Genomic DNA, 26,838 nt, shown 5'->3' with positions numbered 1-26,838 from the left:
AAAGTGACCACAAGAAAAGGGTCATGAGCTATTTGAAATGCAATGACAAAATGACAACTGAAGCATTTCAAACAAAACAAAATTCAAACTCATCCCCCCACCCCCAAATAAAAAATTCAGCAACAAGGCTGGCATTACTATGTACAAACTTACAGACACAAATAAATAGCATAACTATTGGCAGCTTAAGCACTCAGTTAGATCTGAGTAATTTCTGAACTCTGCATCTTGGACTCCTAAATTAACCAAGGAATATTCCTCATTGTTAATAATCTATCCTCTGAAAAACTTGGGACTTACTGAATAACATTAATGTCTAAAACTCTTATAGAGAGCCGGAAGTTTCTAGTGAGCTTACCAAAGGATCAGCACTTTGACATCTGGAAGCCTGGATAGATTACCAGATTCCCTGGGACTGGGAAGATTTCACTTCCTGTTTCCTTTGCATAGCTCTGTACCTCTATTTCTATCATTACAATGATCTCTTCTTGTGGTGTTTTTCCAGGGCTTAATTTATTTTCTGTCTTAATACAGTTAAGCTGAAGTCAAAGAAGAAAGACCTAATCTTTATTCTTGGTATTTAACCCCAAATGTTCCTCAGAATTATTGGGTTTTCCTTGTTTCCAGAGAAGACAGCCAGCTCTTCTGAAATTATCTTAGTTCTCTCAGGGCTCACCATCTAGAAAAGAAATAGATTTGAGGCACAACCCATTCTGGTAACAATGGCCTAGTTCCTGACCCTGCAGGCATGTCTATTTCTAGTCTGCAATTTATTCTCACAGTTATGGATGCAATGAGAAAACTTTTCTGCAAAAGGCCTATGGAGAAAACATGAAAACTGGCACCAAAGCATCAGCTGCCATGGGAAGAATGAGAATGCTTGCTTTCTAGGGCCAGCATTGTGCTGCAGGAGTGAAGCCAACATCCACTTCAGGCTCTAGTGGGTAACCTAGACTCTGTCCGGGACAGCGTGACTGATCAGTGCTTTCCAGAAATTGTCAAGGACCGAATCTCAGATTTCTTCCTTTCAGTGCTTGTTAAAGGTTCTACAGTAAATGTGAATTACTCTCTTCATCATAATGATCCATTCCAGGTATCCATCTACTGGAGAATTGCGCTCTATAACGTATGGCTGTACATGCTACTCTCTCTCTTCGTCTCCCCCTCTCCTCCTAGGCTGAAACACATGAACCTTTCAGTTCCCCAATGCTGTCACAAAGTCTATGATTGAAAATCTCTAGTTTGGCTCTCCCTTTAGGAGTTACTACAAATGTCCTCAGTGCTTCAGTAAAGAAGTTGTTGAATAGTCTTGTTCTCTACTTAGGAAAGGCAGTTTCAAGGTCCAGTACCCTCTACGTTGTCTTAGAAGTAGTCACAGCAAGTACTATGGTCCAGATGACCAGTCAACAGAGGGACAAGCAGACCACAACTTTTCAAAGCTAGAAAAAGAGATTCAGCAATGTATATTTTTAGTGCTTCAGTCTTTTATCATTCTATCCCAGAGTTAGCTTTTTCTTGGCTTGAGTTCAGAAATATCAACCTACCATCTGGGCAGACAGAAATTCTTATTATTACCACAGATTAGAAGAATGTACCTCAGGAATTTATTGTTTCCATATCACAAGATAGAACTTCCTTGCGTGGAAGCCATCTCTGAATACAAAGCGTCCATTCAGTTACTCAGTGTGAGATCCCCTACCAGAGAGATAAATGCTGTCTAAATTCCATGGGAAGGAGTGGGCTGCCACTTTCCTGACTGCAGTTTTGGTTGAGAAGGTTGTTCTTCCCTGCTGAGATGGCTGACTTCACCAGTCAACGTAAGTGCTGTATGTACTGCTGGGCTGGCGTGTGTCTCCTTGCATCATCTGAATCCATGAAATGTCAATGGCATCAACAGTGTGAAATAGGTCCTGACTGAAAGAGTAAGACAAAGGCTTGCAACTTCAATTTGCCAGGCATCGCTGCAATTGTAATACTCGGCCACTTATTAAAAACTAAGTGGTTTCTGTCCTGTAGAAAAGGGCAGAATGTGATCGTCAATGTCCCACTGGATGAGTTGATCGATTTCCTGGAACAGTGAGAAACTGGTGAGGAACAGGACTTTGATCAGCTCCATCACATGGCCTGGGGTTAGGACACTCGGATGATCTGTGTCATTGCTTCTTCATCGGCTTGGTTTGGATCCTAGAGACAAAGATGACATGATGATTAAAGTCCTTTGCAAAAGCAACAGGAACTCATGGCTCTCATTACTTATCCTCAAGAGAATACAAACAACTTTACTAAGTAAATCAAAGGTTTGTAATATACCTTAAGTCTGCATACATGGCTTAAAGTGCAGCCCCACTAGGAAAGAAGAGACAATAAACCTTATTCTTAAAAATTTTAAATCTGGTTTGCACTCCATGGCGAAACACTCCAGAACTGTTCGTGTATCTCTTTCCTAAGAATCTTGTGGTGTTCTCTATACTTAAGGGTTAAGGGTATTCAGGTGGCTAAGGAAAAGACCCAGAGAAACTATGTCATGCTATATTTTTGTCATTGTTTTTTGATCATCATTTAAATACTGAGTACTTGGCAGAGCTGGAAAGAATCATTAGAATCTATACACTTTAATGTACTCTTTTTACAGATAAATCTGAAGGCCAGACAGGTAAAGTGATTTGCTTGGACTAGGGTCAGAAAGTTAGGAGCCAGCAAAGGCTAATCCCCAACTCTTGACCTGTTTAATCTTCTTTCCATTGAACTCTATATGCTGTTTCTCACTTCAGACCTACAGTGTTAAGAATAAATCCTTGGAAGCTCTGTGCAACACTCTGCAAGAACCACCTTTAGTTCTCCCATACCAAGGCTCTGAAGCCTTGGTAAGGAGGATCTGAGAAAAAGCTGAAAGACTTCTGGAAATGGAAGACTGGGTCTTGAACAATAAGCAAAAACAGTAACCAGCATTTACTGAATTCATCATGCACTAGGTATGGAGCTACATAGATGCCTAATGTGGATTACTGAATGAAATCCCTACAACATTCCTGTGAAGAAGTATCAACAGTATTCCACTTTACTGATAAAAATAAAGAGGCTGAATTGACCAAGATCATATTGTTAGCACATGGCACAATGCCCTCCTGTATCTGGCAGGCCCACATTCTACACTGCATGAATGAATAGCAATAAGAAAGGAGGAGCTCTCACACTACAGGTGAGGACTAATAGCACTAAAAGAGTTGTTAGTGTTAATGTGTTGGGACACTGAGGAAACCGAGTTTGATTATTGAAGAGGGGTGATAACACAAAGTTGCTTAGATGATACACAGAAATAGTTTGAAATTTGATGCAGTTAAGAAATGAGGAACTATTTATCAATAGCATGTATCCTTGATCTGGAGACTGCCAGTTTAAAAAAAAAAAAAAACAGTTTTATAACTATCTGGCAGTACTATATAAGGTCAATTAGAGGAAACTGGAGATTAATTTGATGGATATTGCAATAGTGCAGGTGGAATGTGATGTTCATATAAAATGAAGTGTCAGTAAATGGGAGGAATCTATTAATTCAAGAAACACTGATTGCTTGGTTCAGAATTGGACACTAAACCCAATAAATAAATCTAAATTAAATACAACTTACTTAAATAGAACTAAGTTCAATAAATACAACAGAGAACAAAAAAATTCTCTGTGCTCTATTCACCTTACAGTCTAGTGAAGGAAACAATCTTGAAAAAATCCAAAAACTTAATGATTATTACACTGTAAAGAAAAGGGCTAAGTGCAATGGTGTGTCCCTGTAATCTTAGCACTTTGGGAGGCAGATGCGAGAGGATCGATTGAGCCTAGGAGTTTGAGACCAGCTTGACCAACATAGAGAAAACCCATCTCTACTAAAAGTACAAAATTAGCTGGGCATGTTGGCGTGTGACTATAATCCCAGCTACTTGGGATGCTAAAGTGGGAGAATCACTTGAGCCTGGGAGGTCAAGACTACAGTGAGCCATAATCATACCTGCAGCTTGGGCAACTCCTATCTCTCCCCAGCCAAAAAAAGAAAAGCAAGATGTTTTAAGAAAACAGAGAGAAGAGACCTATTCTAGATAGGGTAGGCTAGGGTTTTTAATTAAACTAAGACCTAGCAGATAGGAAAACAGACCAATGAACAGAAAGCAAAAGCACAGAGACCAAGAAGTAGAAATGAAGTCAGAGGTAGACAGGAGCTGGAGCATGCAAGGCTTTGCTGGCTGTGGTAGTAAGCACTTGGGATTTCAGTCCAAGTGCAAATGGGAAAGGGTGAGGTTTGAAGGAGCTTGATCAGAACAGTGACTTGACAGGATAAACATTGAAAAAAGATCACAGTAAGATGTGGCAAGTAGGCTACAGGGGGACAAGAGTAGAAGAAAGGCAATTAGGCAGCTATTTTATAAATCTAAGCCAAAGAAGAGAGGATTAGACCAGGCTCACATCAGAAGGGAAAAATGTAAACATTCAAATTATATTTGTAATGAGGTAATAAAACTTGTTCAATAAAAATAAAACTTGTTCCTTGAAAATTAAGAAAACTGCAATTTTCTATAAAGAATTAACAGTAATAACTGATGAAGAGCAAAGAAAGACCACTGGATTAAAAACCTTTAGTATTCTTCCTTCTTGAGACAGGATCTCACTCTGTCACTCAAGCTGGAGTGCAGTGGTGCCATCCTGGTTCACTGCAGCCTCAACCTCCTGGATTCAAGCAATCCTCCCATCTCAAACTGCCAAGTAGCTGGGACTACAGGCGTGCATCACCAGGCCTGCATAGTTTCTGTATTTTTTGTAGAGATGGGGTTTTGCCATGTTTCCCAGGCTGGTCTTCAAATCCTGGGCTTCCCACCTCAGTCTCCCAAAGTGTTGGGATTACAGGCATGAGCCACCACGCCTGGCCTAGTGATTTTAGGATAAAAGAGAATCTAAAGAGACACAGATTGCATCCAGTTTAGAGAATGTGAGTAGTCCCAGAGTATGAACATAGCAAGAGGACACTGCCGAAGGCTTCAACTCAAGTCAATACAAGGTAATAAAGAGAAAAATAAAAGATGTTAAGTCTTTTTACCTGCATATGGGGACTATCCTTTTCCTTTGGAGAGAAAAATCGACCACCTTCACCACGCTTCCGTGCCATGGCATGACGGTGCCGAGACTCATGCAGGTATTTCTAAAGAGAAAAAAACCATTTAGCTATTAATACTATCCAGAACCAGCACAGTTATCTAGTGTATAAATTCCATTCAGCAAAGTTTAAGACAACTGGGATCAAAGCCACAGGGACAATTATGACTTAGAATGATGATGAAACCTTTGGAAAAAACAACTAGTAAGAAGAATGATGATGAAAGCTTTGGAGAGAACACCTAGTAAGACAGCTAACCATATATAACTACTGTAAGAATGTGAATGCTTACAGCATGAAATTAAGTATAACAGAGATTACCACCTATACTTCCCAATATATACCCTTACCTTCTGCTGTAACAACAGGCCAAATTTCGTTTGGGGAAATGAGTGTTCAGTAAAGACTTTCCTGGCATTAAAGTTCATTATTATTATTTTTAAAACAGGGTCTCATGCTGACATCCTCGCTGCTGGACTGCAGTGGCATGATCATGAATCATGGCAGGCTCAAATTCCTAGGCTCATGTGATTCTCCCACCTTAGCCTCCCAAGTAGGACTACAGGCATTTGCCACCACACCTGGCTGGACTTTCCTAGCCTTATCTGCATGTAAGTGTGATCAGGTTACTTAATTGTGGCTAGTGAAAGGTACAGAACTTCTGGAAAGTTTCCTTGAAAAAAGAGTAACTGGCCAGGTGTGGTGGCTGACGCCTATAATTCTAGCACTTTGGGAGCCCGAGGCCGAGTGGATTTCCTGAGGTCAGGAGTTCGAAACCAGCCTGGCCAACATGGTGAAACTCCGTTTCCACTAAAAATACAAAAATTGGCTGGGTGCGGTGGCTCATGCCTGTAATCCCAGCAATTTGGGAGGCCAAGGTGGGCGGATCATGAGATCAAGAGATTGGGACCATTCTGGACAACATGGTGAAACCCCGTCTCTACTAAAAAATACAAAAAAAAAAAAAAAAAAAAAATTAGCCGGGCGTGGTGGGACACACCTGTAATCCCAGCTACTCAGGAGGCTGAGGCAGGACAATTCCTTAAACCTGGAAGGTGGAGGGTGCAGTGAGCCAAGATTGTGCCACTGCACTCCTGCCTGGGTGATAGACCAAGACCATCACACAAAAAAAAGGAAAGAAAAAGAAAGGGTACCTTTCTTGTTCCCTTTCTTCCTAGGTTGGAGCCTAGGCAGGAACCTTAGTAAACCAAATTCTGTATTTAGCACCCTAGCAATATTAGATTAGGGAAACAGGTCTTGAGAACTGTGAAAATGTGCTATCAGTCCAGGATAATTTATCTCTGCTCTACTTTTATGTATGAAAAGGAATAAAATCTTACTTAAGCCACCGTTTGTTTTTGTTGTTAAAACTGCAGTTACATACAGTAATAACAAATGCTGACTCTTACCAGAGATAACAAGTACCTAACGTCAACTGTTTGGAAGTTGCATAAAAAGAATTGCATAAAATCACTTGGACGGTACTCAAGAAAACAAGCCATATAAAAGATAATTTCAAAAGTAGAACTATTCTCGTATTTCCTTCGCAATGTTATACATACCCTCCTCTCCTTCGGAATTTTCCCTTCTGCCTCTAGTTTAGCCCGGGCTTGCCTCCTCTTAAGAATACGGTGGTATTGTTTGGCATTCACGTAGAGAGGCTCTTCTTCAAGCATCTCTGCTCCAGGTAGAGGGATTCTTTGGATAGCAGGCACAGAGCCAGCCCCAGGAACCATCTGTGTGAACAGAAAACCAGAGCTTGTTGATGGCATGAAGTATGGACATAGAAACAGTTTTTTGGTTCCTCTTCATCCATTTTTTCCTAAATGCCACAAAAAGTAACTTTTAGAGGGTAATTGGGTAAATGCAGATCCCTGGAGAAATTTATACTAAAGATCTGCACTTTAAACAAACACCCCAGATACTGTGTCATACGGGGTTCAAGCGCCACCTTGTGAAACAATATAACCATGCCCAAATTCATGTCCACCTGTGGCTCTAGATATTTCTGCTGCCATCTAATGGTCAGGAATAGTAGTCATAAGACAGAAAACAGCACAAAAATATATAGACCAGGTGCTACTAAATGTCTATATTTATAAAAATAATTTAATAGTTAACTTATAATTCAATCCTAATTTTTCTTTGAAAACACGAAGAAAACACTGTACTAAATGTATGTGAAAACAAGTAACAGATGCCTCTACCCCACAGCTCTTTCCAAACTATGACTACTTTGAATAACTATATTGATTCTTTTCTAAAAATTATTTATCATTTAGTTAGTTAGTAGAGACGAGGTCTCTCTACATTGCCCAGGCTGAGCTCCAACTCCCGGACTTAAGCCATCTTCCTCCTTTCGCCTCCCAAATAGCTAGGACTATAGGTGCATGCCACTGAGTCAGGCTTTGTTCTGTTTCTTTTCATAGCTTCCTTTACTATGTCCAGACTTCCGTTACTCATTCTTAATTTATGCACTTAACATCTCATTTTGACATGAGGATTTAGCTTTCACTTACACCACCCAACTCTTTGTATTTTCCCCATACATTTACATCACACATTTTTGTTTGTTTTGTTTCTCTATCCATTACAATCTTTCTAATTTTTAGCTTCTTTATTTCATCCATCATGGACAATACCGCTTTCCAATTCTCAAAGATTAGTATATTCTTCCCTTCATTATTTGAATTCTGAAAAGAATTGCATAAAATCACTATCTATTGCTTTATCTCCAGCATCTAGACTAGTCCCTGGCACATAGTAGGTGCTCAGAATGAATTATGATTTGTCATGTTATTGTAAAAGTAGATTACTGACAGTGCCCTAAGGATAAATCTCGATCCCAAAAGGTCAGTATAATAAACAGATTTTATGAGGCATCAAGTTGCACGTTCAAGAAAATTTCAAAGACAAGGCTGAAGAATACATTTTCTTACCATGACCATTCCTCCTGAATTGACCACATTGCCCGCCACTGGTAGTGTCACAGTGACAGTCCCTTGCCCACTGCTGGTTGTGTTGGTATTGGCTCCTGTCTGAACAATCTGTGCTCCTGCCAAACTGGCTGCTGGGATAGTGATCATGCCTGAAACAGGGACTGTAACTTTAAGAAAACAAAACATAAAACAAACAAAAAACAGGCACACAGAACAGAAAGAAGGGAACACAGTTAGTCCCTCTTCTATCTGGTACACATTCATTCATCCTGGCAAAACACACTGAAAAACACAAAGGGAGAAAAAGTACTCTCTCACTCTGGTGTGTTACATATAATCCAAGTAATCACAATATCTGAAATTCTATTAAGTGTCTAGGTCCCAGTTGTGAGTAACTCTGTCCTTAGCAGTTTTCAAAAGATGAAAAGGTTTACAGGCCTCCTCTTCTATAGGTCAGCCTGACTAGCTATACCTAGTGCTCTTGGACATATGAGCAATCTGCTTCAGGACAGAGATTTTATAAACTTATACTTTATCTCAAACTGACAATGAGTCAGTTGTAGTATTAAAACTTAAAATTAAACCAAGCATTCCAAGTCCCCCAACTATCAATAGCGACACTTGAGGATTTGTTCATCATTCTGTTTGGGCTCTTGCCTGGGCTCAATCCAGTTCAGGGCCTCCCCTGAATTATACAAGAGCATATAGTTACTGCACTCTCTGGACCTTGTATATTGCAAATTTTCAATCACTAAGTCATGGAATCTAACAAAGATGTCCTTTTTTGAGTTAACTACTTGACTAACAAGTGCTTCTAAAAGCCTTCAAGTTCAGTTTGGGCACTCCTGCTCCCAGGCCAGATCTCTCTATTACTTACATTATCTATTCCTAGAACATACTTCTGCGAGGGCCCTGAATTGTATTTATTTGTTCACATGTCTCTCTTACTAGCTTGGAGGCTCTTTGAGAACTCTTCTTAGTAAAAGTGCTGTATATATGTAGTTATATAAGGAAATCGAGTGACCCAGAAAAAAAAACATAAGCCACAATAGCACTCTAAAGCCAACCTGATTTTTTATCTATTTCTCTTTACTAATAAACTCTCTATTCCTAATCTTCTATTTAGAAATACTTCTTCCCTAAATGCTTACACAATCCCTAGATTAACAGCCACTGTAGGAACTCCTACACATGGAATTACTGTTGGTCATGGATGGTAACAAAAAAACAACAATCATTGGAGAGCTAGAGGAAACCTTTTTTTTTTTGGTCCAAAATGTATGTGGTGTCAAGTTCACCACTAAAATTCTAAAGATGTCCGCTGCCTAACAGACAAAAAAGTTGCCCCAAGAAGTCCTAGGGAAACGTATGGGTACACTTACCTTGCTGGAGAATGGTGCCATCTGCATTAACTGGCTGATAGACGATGGTCTGCCCTTCAGCAGTCTGTGCCACTTGCTGTCCCTGGACAGCAATCTGCTGCTGTGTCTGGAGGAAATAAATAATGACACAATTCAATAGATCCCAAAGATACTAACGAAAAGAACCATGTAGTCCTTATTAAAAAAAAAAAAAAAAAAAAAATTTTTTTTTTTGAGAGTCTGCTCTGTCGCCAGAATGGAGTGCAGTGGCATGATCTAGGCTCACCGCAACCTCCACTTCCCAGGTTTAAGCAGTTCTCCTGCCTCAGCCTCCTGAGTAGCTGAGAGATTACAGGCATGTGCCACCACACCCCACTAATTTTCGTATTTTTAGTAGAGATGGGATTTCACCATGTTGGCTAGGATGGTCTCGATCTCTTGACCTGGTGATCTGCCTGCCTCGGCCTCCCAAAGTGCTTGGGATTACAGGCGTGAGCCATGGTGCCAGGCCAAAAAAAAAATTTTTTTTAATGGTTTTTCATCCCTTTTTTACTATACATGAAATATCTGATTCTTCTAAATCAGCTGTGTTCCTTCGTGACAAGCTAGTGGAATTACCTGAGTCTGGCCAGCAGTCACGGCCGTCTGGGGCTGCTGGATGATGATCTGCTGGGTCTGGCCCTGCTGGCCCTGCACCTGCACAGCCTGTCCACCTTGGATCTGGATCTGTCCAGGTGGAACCAACTGTATCTGCAGAAGAGAACATAAAAAAAGGGATTGTAATCTACTGACACTGGTCTCCTTCGGTGCCCGAGAGTTATCCACATTTCTCTAGAAAGCAGAAAATGTTCTGAAGAGGAAAAAAGAAGTCCGGCTCTACCCTCGATTATGAAGTAGAGACAAATTATTTTCATTTATGAAACAATCAGGAAATTTTGAACACTGTCTGGATACCTCATATTAAGAAATCAATGTCAGTTTTTATAAAAGATAGCAGTTGCATGATTATATATATTGAAAAGCATGTATATTTAAAATACACTCTGGGCCGGGAATTGTGGCTCACACCTGTAATCCCAGCATTTTGGGAGGCTGAGGTGGGTGGATCACTTGAGGTCTGGAGTTAGAGACGAACTTGGCCAACATGGTGAAATCCCCATCGCTACTAAAAATACAAACATCAGCCAGGCATGGTGGTGCACTCCTGTAATCCCAGCTACTTGGGAGACTGAGGCAGGAGACTCACTTGAACCGGAGGTGGAGGTTGCAGTGAGCCAACGCACCACTGCACTCCAGCCTGGGCGAAAGAGTAGGGCTCTTGTCTCAAAAAAATTAAACAAACAAAAAACACTGTGAAGTATTTTTACTATTATTTTTTGACCTTGTCATTTTGGTGAATGATGAAGTACTTCTTTATAGAGGAAATAATAAATATAAATAATGTTGACAGCTAGGCACAATGGCTCACACCTGTAATCCCAGCACTTTGGGAGGCTGAGGTGAGCAGATCCGGTCAGGAGTTCGAGACCAGCCTGGGCAATATGGCAAAACCCCATGTCTACTGAAAAATATAAAAATCATCCAGGCATAGTAGCACATGCCTGTGATCCCAGCTACTTGGGGAACTGAGGTGGAAGGATCACTATAGCCTGGGAGGCAGAGGTTGCAGGGTTGCAGTGAGCCAAGATCTGATGTACCACTACACTGCAGCCTAGGCAACAGTGAGTAACTGTCTCAAAAAAACACAGAAAAAAACCAAAATGTATTCTACCCTAGTCAAATGTGACTGCAGCCCAGGACAACACCTTGATAAGGGCCTTGAGAAAGACCTTGAAAGAACCCAACAAAGCCATGCCAGGATTCCTAACTCACAGAAACTGTAAAATAAATGTTTGTTATTTTAAGCTGCTAACTTCTAGGACAATTTGTTATGCAGTAATAGATAATTAAGGCAATGTGACAGATTATATTCCTCCTATTAGTTTCCAATAACCTCACCAATACTCACTACTGTCATTAATGTTTGTGAAATTTTTGTTGATTTAGTTTGTATCTCCTACTTGGTCCTAGGATTGGATAGCTAAACCTTAGATAGCAATTATGGAAAGCAAGCGATCGTGTGCTGTTCAAATCTATCTTCTTTCTTTTTTATATGGCTATAGCCAGTTTATTAGGAGTATTATCAGAAACCTGACGAGAAGCTTGAAAAATACTTCTCTAAAATTTTGGAACTAAAAAACTGCAATACAACCCTTTAAATGCTGGGTGTACAAAATCCTATTTTCACATAACTAGTGGACACTTTTTTTTTTTTTAAGCTCTAAAGAGAAAGCAGTTAGGAAGGCTCCAGAGCTCAACATTTCTAGTATTTTATATTCAAAAATACCTCCCAAACTTAAAAGTCAGAATACATGGCTACTCAACTAGGTTTTCCCCCAAAGCCCCTTTATCTCTCTTCTCTTTATTTCTCAACAAACATTTTTTTTTTTTATTTGAGCATTGCTTCAACAGAGGTGGCAGTTTGGAAGGAGGATACTTTCAGAAAGATAAGATTTTTATAGCCAGGTCGCTCTTCATCCATAATTTCAACTTGGACCAACTTGGTCGGGAGAGAAGAACATGCCTGGAACCTTAAGTTATCACAAAATCTACCAGTTGATAGCCAAAAGGACTACTAATAAAACGAAGGTGAAAAACAGGTCAATAGGTTCCATGTCTTAGCGACATTCATGGTTCCTCATTTGTTAGAGGATAGATTGCCTAGGTTTTCTTAATTATTTTTTCCAAATACTTAGCTCATAATTAGCATTCAGAAAGTACTGGCAAATAAACAAGTAAGCAAACTTATCTAGTTATGTGAACCTATTTCATTTCTGAGTTTATACTGGCTATTAGGATTTCCACGTCCATCTATTCATATTCTTTGCCCATTGCCTACTTTTGTATAAATACATAAAAGTTATTTATACATATTCTGAATACAAACTCAGTAATATGTATTTAAAAATCTTTTCCAAATCTTCACCTTCTTTATTTTTATATTTCAATGCATGTTTTATAGTAGTTAATTTGTTTTTAAGAAATCCTTCTCTATAGCATAAAAATTTCTCCAATAGTTTCTTTTGAATTTTCAAAGTTTGCTTTTCTACATTCAGATCTTTAATCTATCTAGCAAATATTTTTAAAAATACAGGATGAGGTGGAAATCAAATTTTTTTCTGTATCATTCTTCAGCCGTTCCTTCACTGAAGTTTACACCACTTTAATTATATGCCAGCTTCCAATATTCTTCTGTTTCTTGGCTGTCTTTCTGGTTCCAGTGTCTTTCTCAGGCCAAGGATCTTAATCTAAAATTATATGTAGAATTTTCCATGTGACTGGACATCCATACTTTTTCTTACAGGGTGCAAGCTTTACTAAGATTCTAAGATGGAAAATACAATTCAAAAAAGGTTAAGAAGTACTCTTCTTTAACAAATGGCTACTCAAAGAACACTAATGAGAAAAAAAAAACCTCTCATACATAGGGGATTAAAGCCTTAAGCATTGTAAGGTAGGCTATGGAATCTCACCTAGAGCATTATTTATGTAACAGAATATACTTTTTTTCTGCCTGGTTAGTTATAGCCCTACTTGGAAGCAGGGAAATAAAGTAAACAACTCTTTCAAGGTTCCTTATAGCAAAATAAAACCCTATAAAAATCACAGAATTTAGAGCTAGAATGAACCCTAGATGTCATCTCATACAAATTTTATTTTTGGATGAGCAAACAGATAATTAAATAACTTGGCCAAGATTAGAATGCTTGTTTAATGGCAGATCTGGTGATGAAAGCTGGATCACTACACTCACAGTATACTGTTTCTAACTATCCCATACTGTCACTACTGGGCAGTGGAGAAGGCGGCGCAGCAAGTAGGGCTGGAGAGAAGAACAGAAGCAAAGACAGAGGAACAGAAAGGATGTAGCAATGGGAAATCGAGGAAAGCACATGCTAAGATGATATTTAAAGCCTCATATATTTATGCACGGAGAAATGGAAAAACTATTTTTAATGCCAACTATAATTCTATCTTGGCAAAAATATGTCAGTGGGCTCAAATATGCTCTTACCTTTTGCCAAGCAATCCCCAATACAAAGAAATTACCCTGAGAATTCAATTGAAAAATAGAACTATCATGCCCAAGTATGTTTACCAACAAAAGCAAATGAAAAGTAAAATCCTTAACTATATTTTATAAATTAGAAATTCTGATTCATCAAGTTGACTGAACATTATGAAAGAATTAAAAACAACAACAACAACGAAACAACCTCACATGCATGGTACAATTATGCCAAAAAATTATGATAAAAATATAAGCGAATACATAAAAAGTGTAAGTTTGATTTATAAGCAGTGTGATCATGGCTGCTTTTTTCAACTGAAATTCCTCCAGAAAATCGAGACTTTAATGTGGCTGCTTTAACTGCTGAAACAATATAAAGATTTACATAGAGTAAAAAGCTAACAGTTCTCCCTCATACTCCCTTTTCCATGCCTATAAACATATACTCATGGGGGTTTGGTTATGAATTACCAAGATGAGATCACACACTATTTCTCTGCAAATTATTTTCACTAAAAATATTTCAATATTAACCCACCCAGGTCAATAGTTCCTTTTTTTTTTTTTTTGAGATGGAGTTTTTCTCTTATTGCCCAGGCTGGAGTGCAATGGCACAATCTCACCACAACCTCTGCCTCCCGAGTTGAAGCAATTCTCCTGCCTCAGCCTCCCGCGTAGCTGGGATTACAGGCATGAGCCACCACGCCCGGCTAATTTTTTTTAGTACAGACGCAGTTTCTCCATGTTGGTCAGGCTGGTCTCGAACTCCTGACCTCAGGTGATCCACCTGCCTCAGTCTCCCAAAGTGCTAGGAGTACAGGCATGAGCTACCGTGCCCAGCCCATAGTTCATTTCTTTTCATGATGATGCAGTAGTCCGTATGTGAATATATTATGATTTATTCCAACCATTTCCTTATTCTATTAATGGACACTCAGATTACAATTTTATTTTTTGCTAGTACAATGCTATGACAAGTGTCTTTGTAATTTATCCCTAGTACTGATACTTTTCTTCCTATAGGATAGATTCTCAGAAGTGTAACTGCTAGCTCAGCTGTTCGTTGTATTAAACAGATAGTGAGATGCCTTTCCCAAATAACTTCACAGTTTGAAATTACCAAAAATAATGATTAATTCTTTTTTTCTACATCCATCCTAGCAGTGAATATAGTGACTCTTTTTGGTTTTTGCCATCTTGATGAGAAATATCTTTCTAATTTTAAAATTTGATGCCACAGCGTTGTATGTAACATTTCCACATATTTCCTTTAATCTCTTCTTTTTTTTTTGAGACAGAATCTTCCTCTGGTGCCCAGGCTGGAGTGCAGTGGCACAATCTTGGCTTACTGCAACCTCCACTTTCCCAGGTAGAAGCACCTCCCATGCTTCTACCTCCCGAGTAGCTGGGATTACAGGTACGTGCCACCACACCAGTTTTTTCTATTTTTAGTAGAGATGGGGTTTTGTCCTATTGGCCAGGCTGGTCTTGAACTCCTGGGCTCAAGTGATCCACCTGCCTCAGCCTCCCCAATTGCTGGGATTACAGGCATGAGCCACCCCACCTGGCCTTCCTTTAATCTCTTCTACATCTTTGCTTACTTTTGTTTTGTGTTTCTCAATCCGTCTTTCAACTGGATTTACCTGTTTTATTGGTCTGTTTAAACAATCTAGATTTTATTTACCCTTTCCATACTTCAGTTTTCTACTTAGTTTTGACACTTTTTGCTTATTTTGTTATTTTTCTAACTTTCTAAAAATATTCATTTTTGCTTCTTTTAAAATAAAATATACTATGAATTAGATTCTAACCTCTTTACATACTTTATAGCAATTCAAGATCATGTCTAATATCTTAGTCTTTACTGGAGCTGGCCAATTTCTGCATAGTTCTAGTTTGTATCACTGGTACTACAAAAGCAGAAAATCAACTAAATGCAAACGTCAGTCAGGAAGCAGTTAAATGCAACATCAATTATCAGTTTGTAACAATCTATTCTTTGAAACCTCTCATCTGATATACTGCTCAACATTTTTTAATACTACTCACCTGCTGCAAACCCTGTGTTCCAGAAACAGGTACTTGCATGATAGTTTGACCTTGTCCACCAGGGACAGCCTGGACCATGATGGGTTGGCCAGTTGATGTGATTAGCTGGCCTCCACTGACCTGCACCATTAATGGCTGCCCTTGGACCTAGAATGAAATAAAATAAGAACAATGAAATAACATAAGATACAAATGGTTTTTACCAAAAGAAAATCACTGGAACTATTCTTCTGCCTTGCTAGAGAAGGAAAAGGTAGAAAAGACACTAAGAAAGTATGTCTTAAGTTCTCGAGTTATTTTTAAGTATCTATGATATCTGTTACTAAATGCCAATTTCAATACTTTAAGGTCAGACATAATGGAGTATATCCAGAGTCTTTGAGAAGTCTCAATAGATATAAGGTATTTGTCACTGAACATGGGCTAAATCCCTGACAAACATTTAATCATAATGGCAAGGTGAGTTGCCTGTTTAAACCAATCCAGGAATGGTCTCTAGTGAAAGCTGGGAGAGGGGGCAATGAGAGAGAGAGGTGATGGTGGTGATGGTGATTGAGTACAAATTCTAAATAAAGTGAAGAAAGTAAATCAAACTCTACCCAGCAATGACTCTAAGAGGCTGAACAGCAAGCAGCTCTGGCAAGAAGCTTATGTAGAGGATGACCCTTTCCTCCCTATAGTCTCTCAAGCTAAAATGAAATGTCAAATGTATACCTTTGCCCTGCTCATTTTACTCTGTGAATTCTATGTTGTTGAAAGAGCCCACTACTAATGATTTCCTAAAAATACTTTCTGGTCAGTTTGTGGTCTCTGTGGTGGAATTCCTCACACTGGCCTCTGTTATATCCACATGGTTATTTTAGCTTTATCAGAAGCAACAACAAATATTGAAATTAAACAGAGCAGTCAAGTGTTCAAACTTCAAGCTCCTGTGAGTACACAGACTACTGTAGGAGCCAGGTCACTACAAGTGCTCTGTCACATCTTGAGTCCCAATACAAAAATACCTAATAGAATGCTTTCTGGAAGCACTTTAAAAATGCTTTATAAGTAAACTGTAATGATCCATGGAATGGTCCAAAACTTTGATTTTCAGACTCTATCTTTGTTTTGACAGAAATTACTTGTAACAAAGAGAATATTCATGACTGAAATATTCACACTTAATGATAGTCAAAGTATGTGCAAATAACAACAATTAGTTAAAAGATCATTCTGTCCCAGATGAGTAGGTCAGATAGTAAGATCTTCCCTACAATCACCACCACCACCAGCACCACTGCCGCCACCACTAATATATTAGAATCACCAGGAACACTGAAATCCTAGGTTTTGTTAAACTGTCCATTGAGAACCTTTACTTTTTTAAGGACTTTACAGCCTAACTTTCTCATGCTATCTCCTTCCCTTATTTCCTCATTCCAAGTCAAATTCCCATTGCTACACCAATGCTTGCGTAGTCTGTATCAAGAAAGATTTCTCAGAATACATAGAGCATGAATAACCAATAACTATTTAAAATTCTCTCCAAATAATGAGATCCCTAGAGGAAAGGTTCCTATTATTTCCATAAAGTGTTTCCACTTCTTTTAAATAAAATCTATGTAAGTAGGAGACACAAGTTTTAAGATATAACTATTAAATTTTTGTCTATTCATCATCTTAATTTCCTTCTGCTATTTGTGCACATGATAAATGCTTTGATACTCCCAAGAGCTCACTGTGGTTGTAACAGAAAAATGATTACAAAGACACATGCATCAAACAAGAAGCCATACAGTTAAGAGCATGTTACATTTCTATTCCACAAGGGGTTAATGACAATCCAAAATACTGTTTTATATATGAGTAAGATGAAACAAGCATGAAAAACATTAACAAGCTGTTGGACTGTGAGATTTGAATACAGTTTTGGAGTGCCTACAAGGTCAGTTTCTTTCAGCTCAATTTATGTTCAAAGTTGGCTGTACATCATTACCAAACACTATTGGTGGCAAGGGTGGGATGGGACTGAAAGGATAAAGTGAAATGATGACAGTAAGAGGTAGTTATCTGCAGGATGCTTAGCAGCACTAGCAATAAAGTGAGATGTCGGTTCTACATTCTAGATTCTACTTTGAATCATTTCCAATTCAATGGAGGGAAAAAGTAGGGTATCCAAATCTTGCCTATAATTTCTCAAAAATATAGTCATTTTAATAAAAGTAACCTACATACACAGAGTAGACAAGTGCTCCTACTCCTATTTCTTATAGGAACTGGCCAAATTATAACCCAATTTAAGATACTTAGCTGTACACAATGTTAAGGAAATGTACTGATTAACCAAGAATTATCATTGTGGCTTTAACACCTAAGACTTACACAAAGTACATCCTGCTTCTGCCTAACCAAGAGGTATCTGGGGTAGTCTCTGCAGATCTAGTAATAAGACAGGTCACTATTTCCCCAGGAAAGGTAACGGAATAGCAGTTAACAAGAGATTAACAAGATTCAGTGCTTAGATAAACCTTGCCAAGTCTAATTTTTTCAGTTGAGCTGCCCCTTTAATAAAAATAAAGCACAGCCTAGCCTAGTCATGTGTGGCTATATATGTATATATTTCCTTCTCCGTTATAACACAAATATACAATTTTTTTTACCATGCAATTAACTGGATCAGAGTTTCTAATGTCACTTCTAAGAATTTATTCCTGTCACTTATATTATATCTTTTGTAGGCATTTTCAAAGAAACACACTAGTCAAATCCAATTCTTAGAAAATTGATATGGGGTATCTATATGACTTGCCATGAAACATTAGGAAACTGGCATCTTATAAGCCTCAAAGACAAGTTAGCATCATCAAAGACATGCAACTGACTTTGCCATTCCTACTGGAGATCCTAACACAAACAGCACCAGACATGAGGAGAGAAGTTCATGCAGTGCTCACAGAGAATCAGAGAGGATACCACTACCTGGAGGGTCTGGACTTGCTGGCCTGAGGCGGATGCCACCTGGGCCTCAGTCTGCAACTGCACAGCAGTGACACCACCCTGCTGCTGAGAACAGGAACAGGAAGAGCTTGAAATATGTCAGGAAGGAAATGTGTAGTTCAAGACATGAGATCACCTTATCTTGGAGGAGAGGGAGGGAAGCCCCACCCTACACAGGACTTTCAAAATGTACAGACTCCCTATATTGAAGCTGTTTTGTTGAAGGTAGTAGGATTAAAGATACTAGCCCTTTGCCTCCAGAGTGGACCTCAAAATGGGACTCAAAAACTCAAAACAGTTGTCATCATTAACACAAAGATTTGTGATGCAATCTTTCCCCCTAGAAACAGGAATCTGATACTTCTACTTACACAATTATTTAATGCCCTTTTTAACTCCTCTAATGAGTTCATAAGAAAAAAATTATTAGGTTTTAACAGCCCTGAAACTACCATGAAAAAATTCTGGGAATTAAATGCAATCACCAAGAAAGGAGGAATAATTAATCACTGTGAACCAAAATCATCTTCATGAGGTCAATGCTCTTATGCCCCAAAACTATGATTTTTTAAAAAACTTTATTTATTTACTTATTTTGAGATGGTGGTCTTGTTTTGCCCAGGCTTGTCTTGAATTCTCGGGCTTAAGCCAACCTTCCTGTCTCAACCTCCAGAGTAGCTGGGATTACAGGCATGTACCAGCATGCCCCACTTCAAAACTAAGATTATTTCTACCCAACTGGACTGCTTTAATCACTTATTTCAGTGATTCAACCTTATTTTACATCCACGAGTGGTAAATTCTGAAGGAATAAAAACCCACCCTCCAGGGCACTGGTCTGAATGGAGGGCCCTTTGTGGAATCCCCTTCTCTAAAAGGGCGGTTTAAGGAAACTTCAAGAGCCACAGCAGCTGTGTGGAAGGGAAAGCTATCAAGGGAGTTTGTCTTTTCATTAAGAGTAGCTCCTTCCTTTGATCATAGATGGGAACAACTCATCATCAATACTTCCTTTGCCCTCCCTACTACTTTTCTATATTAGCTAAATTCCATTTCAAAAACAAACTATTTCCAAAATATCAATCTTGGCCTAAGGTCAAATAGAAGCATAATAAATTTCTTTTCTTCGAGGGGTGGGAAAAAAATGAAGTTTTACTACAATAAACCCAAGCATAAAGCATCAGAAAATGTAACCTGCGTATAAATTCAAGAAAGCACTCTATTAATTAGCAATAAATCACCAGCAGGAAATTCCTTTCTAATATGTGCTTATCTATAAGAATTGTTGTCTAAATATTATCCTAATGTTAAACCACAACTTTTCTGAATAAAAAAAATGTGGCAGACCAAATCAAAGAACAGAAGATTTCCAGGAAGCTATGTTGGTTTGTCTATTGTAGCCAAAGGCTTACTAAATCACAAATTAAGCTCAAACAAGAAGAGAAAAAGACCAAATAGAATCCAGAAAAAAAAAAAAAAAAGTCAAAACTTCCATCTGAAAACCAGACTAGATGTTTTTAATGAGATAAAAGATGCAATTTACTATAACCAGGCACCCATGAAGAGTAGATTCTAAGTGGTCATGGGCTGGACATGGCACTTCAGCACAAGCCATTAGACCCAATATTTCACAAGAACTGGTACCTTTCAAATAATTCCCCTGGGTAATACACCAACCAATTGAGGGGTGCTGTTATCAGTTTTGTTGATGTAATGTTTAAAGCAGTTTTACTTCCATACCTGCTGCTGAATCTGTCCTGCCTGGACAACAATCTGCTCTGTCGAACTATTGCTGTTCGCTGTATACTGCTCCATGGTCCCTCCAAGTGAGATTCCTGTCCACTCTGGAGATCCTAGAAGGCTGTGAGGTATACTCCTATTAGAAAGGTGGGGAAAGAAACTAAAGTGAGATTGTCAATAAAGGCCTTACCAGACAATCAACCTGGATAATGTATCACTGGACCTTATTTGCTAGAAAACAGGATAATAGGAAATGTTTATATTCAGTTTTATTTTTAACTAAGATTACATGGCACAATTATAATAACGCTATTTTCACGTTTCTAAAATGCTTTCAGTCATTTCTTATTGGCAATCTTACCTTTCAAAACTGTCACCGCAATACCTGCACCTTAAAGATACTCATTAAGCTACAACATCACTTAAATACAAGGCCTATATAACACTGATTTTCAGATTTGCACATATACTCTAGAGAATAAAGCTTCTTTAAGTTGTAAAACATAATTGCTTCCCTCCAAACATGTTACTCAAGTCCACTACATGTGGTAGGCAAAATTTACCCTTCTCAAAGACTAAGAGTTGAAGATCCACTTTCAAAAATAAGGACACAATTAGATAAACTGAAGTGGTATCTGAGACCGTTAATAAAGACTTTGTTAAAAAATTTAAATGATATAAATTAGAAATGGGCAATTCATCTTGGAAATATGAGAGGGACGATAGATACATAAACAAAAGTGTAGATAGTCCTTTCTCTCCAATTTTTCACCAGACCCTCATAAATTCCAGTATCTGAACAATAAAATGATGTGACTTAACTGAGCTGCTCATTACAGTGGCAAAGTAGAGTACCACTCTACATAAATCCACACATGCTGGTAGAATTAATTACTTGTAAGGTGTCTCAATACAGTCTGAATGAAGAAATCAAAATATGTGCAAGTGTATGTACAAGTACTTAGAAGTGTATTAATATCTAAAATTTACTTTGAAATGCATCAAAAAAAAAAAAGAAGAAAGAAAGAAAAATGGATGAATGGGTGGAGAAATATCTGGTAAGGCAATTATAGTAAGATGTTAATAATAGACTCTAACTGGCAGGTATACAGGTGTTTATCTTCAAATTCCTTTGTTTTCATTGGGCACTTGAAAATTCTTATACCAGAATGTTGGGGAAAAAAAATATAACAAAATTTAATCAAAATAAAAATCAAGCCCATTACATAACCAAAATGGATACAATGTAAGAATGTATAAGCCATAAACAATAGGTTGTGTCACCACAGCAAGATGACTTGTGGCCATATGGTTCTCCGAAGCACTGCTCTTCCTCTAGTGGAATGCTCACTAAGCAAATTTCTAGCTATAATTTGGATTTACATATAGATTGGCCAACAAGGAGTAAATATAATCAGCAACATAAGTAATGCAATAGTTATTTTTCATTCCACACTGGCCAACTGGTTTTCTTATTTTTACACCAGTCTCTTTGGAATTGGTTGACTACTAAGTCTGCTCCTCAGAGATTCTGGGTACAGAATAGAAAATCAAGTTTTCAGCCAGACTGTAAGTCTATTAGGGACACTGGCAGGCTTCCCTAAATTCTATTTTGTCTCTAATACACAATACATTTGTGTTTGTAAACTTATCTATGATGTAAAATAATATATATGATTCCATTTATAGAAAATTTCCAAAAGACATCAGTAATCTAGAGACAGAAAATAGATCAGTGGTTCCTTGGGAGTGGAGGATACAGGGAGATAGTAAAGAGGGAGGCTGACTGGCATGGAGCATTAGGAACGTTGTAGGGTGATGAAAATGTTTTATATCTTCATTGTGGTAGTGGTTGCACAGGTATACAGATTTGTCAAAGTTCATCAAAATACTTAAAATTATTACACGTTGTGTCTAAACTATCTCTCAATAAACTGACTTTAAAAATAAGAATCATGAAAGGAATGCCTTTTAGGTTTCAGTGCCTCCCCCACTCCAAATTTTCTTCTTGTGTGATATTTTTTCCTTGACTAATATCCAGACGATTACATCTTTTACAAGAGTAAAATATAACTTGAAGCACATGATAATGACTAACAGATGTAACACACAGATTTTCTTCTTAACTAGTTTATCCTGGTTAACAAATTGGTTTACAAATAAACCAATTTAGCAATATTTAAATCTACTATACTTTGAAGAGTAAAAAAGAATGCAGCTTCAAATCTAACAGGCGTTTTTTCTCACATTAATGACAAAGTGATTTAGCCTGTATCATGATACTGATACTGTTGATGGTTAATGCTATAAGTAACTGGCTTCGGTAAATCCCTATGTTCCTACTGTGAGCTTTAGTTAGCAAGACTGCAACACAGTCTGATGATAGTCTTTCCTCTCTGCCCAAGATTATGACAAACTAAGTTAGACAGATTTAGTCTGTCTAGCTTTTGTTCCTAACACAAAGTTTTGAATGGTTTTTCCTCAAAGAGAGAGGAATAAATAATAAGCGCGTTTATTCTGGCTAGCATGAAAATTGTCTTCCTAGTGCATTTTCTTCTCAGTGCAATTCTTTGCCCCACTATCCCAAGGTGCAAAAGCTGAAATTTAGCCAACCACTCACTAGGAACCCATTCTATGTGGACCCACACACACTCCAAAGCTAAAACCTTCAGAAACTCAACTAGTAGTGTAAGGATATGAAAAGCCCTAAGATTACCACAGTTGACAATCACTACCAGGCAAAGCCTAGAACAGGAGCTTTTTAACTTTTTTGACCACAACCCTTAGTAAGAAACACATTTCATTATCACAACTCAGCGCACACATAATGTGTAAAACATGTAACTGAAATAAAGGGTCATGAAACAGTATTTACCCTTAAACAACACAAGATGCACTTTGATATTTTCTATTCTTTTTCTTTCTTTAAGAGACGGGGGTCTCCGTTTGTTACTCAGGCTGAAACTCCTGATCTCAAAGGATTCTCCCACCTCAGCCTCTCAAAGTGTTGGGATTACAGTCGTGAGCCATTATCATGGCAGATACCTTCTATTATTTAAAAATTCTCATCATTAGCTCAATTTCTTTCACAACTCAACAAGTGGGTCCTGATACGTTTGATAGACTAGACTACAACAAAGGGCTGTCCAGCTTCCCCATCATTCTACCGGTTTCTGGATTGGAGCTTTCTAATACACTTCTCTCCACTAACTACATACCATGTGCCAGACACTGTTCTGAAGGTTTTAAAAATAAAAAGAAATATCTGAGGAAAATCTTAACTTCAAAGAGTCTTTAAGTTTAGTAATGGAGTGAAAACCTATACTGGAATTCTAAGACAAAGTACTATGGGAATTTGGAGGACAGAGATTTGTTCCAGCAGGGGATAAATCAACAAGGCTTAAACAAAAAAGGTACTATTTGAAGTGTTTTTGTTTTTTCTTTGCTATCAGAGGTCTGCAGGATGAACTGGTCTTAAGTGAGAGAAAGATTTAGCTATGTGATTATGTGGAAGAAGGTAAAGTACTACAAATCAAGGAAGCATAAAAACAAGAACAGAAATGTTTCAGCATGTGAACAGCAGACTAAAAGGTCCATGTCTGAAGAAAAGCTACTGGCCAACTCCTGTCTCTCGAAATGCCAGGCAAACAAATTCTTCTGCAGATTGGTGGAGATAAAGGTGTTTAGCAAAAAAAGTGACTAGATTATAATGCTTTTTAGAAAGATGCCAAGCAAAAGTATTTAGTGGTTTTGAAGTGACCAGGACATACCTATTTTTAAATCCTAAGGTTAAAACATGTATTCCAGGCCAGGACGCAGTGGCTCATGCCTGATAATCCCAATGTTTTTGGAGACCAAGATGGGAGGATAGCTTGAGCCCAGGAGTTCCAAGTTACAGTGAGCTATGATTGCGCCACTGTACTCCACCTGGATAATAGAGGAAAGCCCTGTATCCAAAAACAAACAAAAAAACTTTTCAAAGGCAAATATACATGTTTTTTAGACTATTCAAGCCATATCATGTCATCTGCTAAGGCGGATAACGTGATGATCAAATGAAATAAGAAAATGATTTAAACAACAATAAAAAAAAACTCATCCTAAAAAGTGAAAGTAAAACCTGTCCCCAAAGTTTTAGTAATGAAAGAGCACTGGAATACGAGTTTTCTGAAACCTACCAGTTGTATAACCTTAAATATGAATTTAGAAATGAGCACCAGATAATGAAGACCTCCTCTATGTGCCAGAGAATGCACCAGAAGATTCACATGAGTAAAAATAATTCAGAGTCCTAGGACAAATATCTCCTCTTCTTCCCCAAAGAACTCAGCCACTTCCCCAAGGAACTCAGCAGAAACCATTAAAACAAGTCAGAAATTCGTTTTTTCAATCTTAGGAAAAAATACAGTTCTAGATCCCTTCTACTTGAACCTCCACACAAAATAATAATGGTTTCCAAAATATTCCTTAGCAACACATACAAGTGGTTTACCAACTGGGTCCCCCGTCTAAACTATCACTACTACTGCCTACTTCCCTATCCCATCTTTCCACCTCAAACAGTATAATTTGTTTCCTCAGCACATGCTTCTCTGCAAGCAATGCTCTTCCATCTGTGGAAGAATTATCATCATTCTTCAAGGATAATCAAAAGTGCAGCGCTGATAAGCCTTTCACGGAGGCTAGCTCACGCATTGATATTTCACAGCACTGAACTTGGCCCCTTTATAGCACTAACAGTTAGGTATTAACTACCTGTTCACCTATCAATTTCTATCAGGTAGGCACAGTTCGTATTTACCTCTACGCATTCCTTCCCCAACACGTGGATTATATCTGGCATATACTAACTGCTGGATAACTGGTTGCCAACAGCAACCTCTCAACCTAAGGAAAACCCCACAACACTGTTAAAGTTTCTAAACATTTGCTGAGAAAACGTTAACACAGGATAAGAAAGTGTATCAGAATAAAATAAACCAAGAGATGAGTGGACTGAGTCAAACCTGACAAAAAGTAACATAGAAAGGTGAAAGCAAAAACAAAGGACCCCTCCCCCCCAAAAAATGTACTACATTCCCACGGGAGGGATAATTCACAAAATGAGCAGTGGATAAGACTAATAATATGAAAAGCAAGTTGTACAGCCTCCGGGAAAAAGAATGCGCAGGGCTATCAATCTTCTAAGAGTGAGGTTCCAGGCACGGAACGGACTGGTCTTACAGCCCGGGCAAAAAAGGAAGACCGCTTGGTTGTGCTCCAAAACGGAGGTGTGCGGTCCTGCTTCGGCGACCGGGGCGGGGAGGAGAGGAAATGACGAGCCAAAAGGGGTGGTAACGGCGCCAGGCCGGAGACTCGGGCGGAGCGGGCTGGGAGGTGGGGCGCGGCGAAGCAGGGGGAGTGGGCGAACTAACGGCCCCCACTCCCCACCAGGGAGACTGCGGGGGCGGGCCCGTAGGGCTCCGAGGCGAGAGCGGGCCAGCCCCCTTGCCAAGCCCCACTTGGGACCCCGCGGCCGCGACGCGCACCCTCCCCAGGCCTCTCCTCCCGACCTAGAGGGACTGCAGACGGAGGGACCAGGCTCGCGGGGGGCGGGGGACGCGGGCCCCGGGGAGGCTTCCAGTCCCAAGGGCCGAAGCGTGGAGAGTGCAAGGGCGGGTTTAAGTGTGCAGCCAGAATGACCAGGAGAAAATCGCGGAGGCTAAGGGAGCGCGTGTCCCCTAGTGGAGGGCCATTCGTGGCCCCAAGCCTGGGGCCTGTGAACCTGGGCCTAAGAGTCGGGGAACGGGGATGCATTCCCAACTGGCCCTGGCACTCTGCGAAGGTCGGGGCCCCGAGGTGCCTGCTCCCGGGGTGCCATCCCCGCGCGGGGCGGCCCCTGCAGGCCTCGGACGGGAGTGCCCCGAGTCACTCGCAGGCTCCGGGTCGGGGCCGCCGGCCGCCCCACTCGGCTAGGCTCAGCTCGACTCCCCGGGCTCGACGGGCGCCTGGGCCTCTCCTGAGTGGTCAGCGAGACCCGCCAATCGGGGCGCTGGGGCCGGCTCTGGGCCGCTGGATATTGGCTCCTCACACTCACCGTGCCTCGCTCCCCCGGTTCGCTGCCCGCGCTGATTGGCTCCAGTACCGGACTCCGAAACCCAATCAGAGGCTCCAGCCGCCGCTGCCGCCGCCACTGCCGCTGCCTCGCAAAATGGCGAACCTGAACAAAGGGAAATCGGGCCTCCCTCCAACCGCCTTCGCGCAGGCGCCTCTGAGGCCACGCCCCCTAACTCGTTCTGGGCTCGCCCCAGCCCTTTGGAGGAGCAACTGCGCAGGCGCCATCTGCAGCCACGCCCACCTTCTGATTTAACACCACGTCCAGCCGAAGGAATACGCAGGCGCCTTCAGGAAGCGCCAGCCCCTTCAACTCAAAACACTACCTTGAGCTTAGTACTACGCAGGCGCTAACTAGCCCCTTCGCCGACTGCCCACCCCGTTCCAGGCGGCCACTAGGACACACCCCTGCGGCTAATACGCAAGCGC

General features: G+C 39.7%; 1 protein-coding gene across 8 annotated transcripts; it reads right to left on the bottom strand.

Moving 5' to 3' along the window:
* Positions 1-1,126: 1,126 nt before the first annotated feature.
* On the bottom strand, positions 1,127-26,717 carry NFYA (nuclear transcription factor Y subunit alpha). 8 transcript variants are annotated; one of them, XM_074398019.1, is made up of 10 exons: positions 26,393-26,717; positions 20,317-24,263; positions 18,559-18,645; positions 15,601-15,747; positions 10,059-10,190; positions 9,462-9,567; positions 8,080-8,246; positions 6,703-6,876; positions 5,084-5,185; positions 1,127-2,184 (listed from the first exon to the last, which is right to left on the bottom strand). In XM_074398019.1, exons 2-10 carry the CDS (start codon positions 20,389-20,391, stop codon positions 2,131-2,133), a joined length of 1,044 nt encoding a protein of 347 aa, XP_074254120.1. In that variant the 5' UTR covers positions 20,392-24,263; positions 26,393-26,717; the 3' UTR covers positions 1,127-2,130. The 8 variants fall into 8 exon arrangements, with proteins under 8 accessions (XP_074254120.1, XP_003923306.1, XP_010332441.1 ...); XM_003923257.4 differs by having other exon boundaries at positions 20,317-20,452; XM_010334139.3 differs by having other exon boundaries at positions 8,080-8,228; positions 20,317-20,452.
* Between the last annotated feature and the right edge of the window lie 121 nt (positions 26,718-26,838).

This window comes from Saimiri boliviensis, chromosome 4, assembly GCF_048565385.1.
Source record: "Saimiri boliviensis isolate mSaiBol1 chromosome 4, mSaiBol1.pri, whole genome shotgun sequence".
In the NCBI taxonomy this organism is placed as follows: domain Eukaryota; kingdom Metazoa; phylum Chordata; class Mammalia; order Primates; family Cebidae; genus Saimiri; species Saimiri boliviensis.
This window is presented reverse-complemented; position numbering and strand designations above follow the sequence as displayed.

Bases quoted from the DNA above. Each gene is read 5' to 3' on its own strand.
- NFYA (XM_074398019.1), bottom strand. From the start codon at position 20,391: ATGGAGCAGTATACAGCGAACAGCAATAGTTCGACAGAGCAGATTGTT. The intron at 9,568-10,058 runs GTAATTCCACTA...TATTTCCTCCAG, and splicing joins TGACTGCTGGCCAGACTCAG to ACACAGCAGCAGATTGCTGT. The intron at 6,877-8,079 runs GTAAGAAAATGT...CTGTTCACACAG, and splicing joins ATTCAGGAGGAATGGTCATG to ATGGTTCCTGGGGCTGGCTC.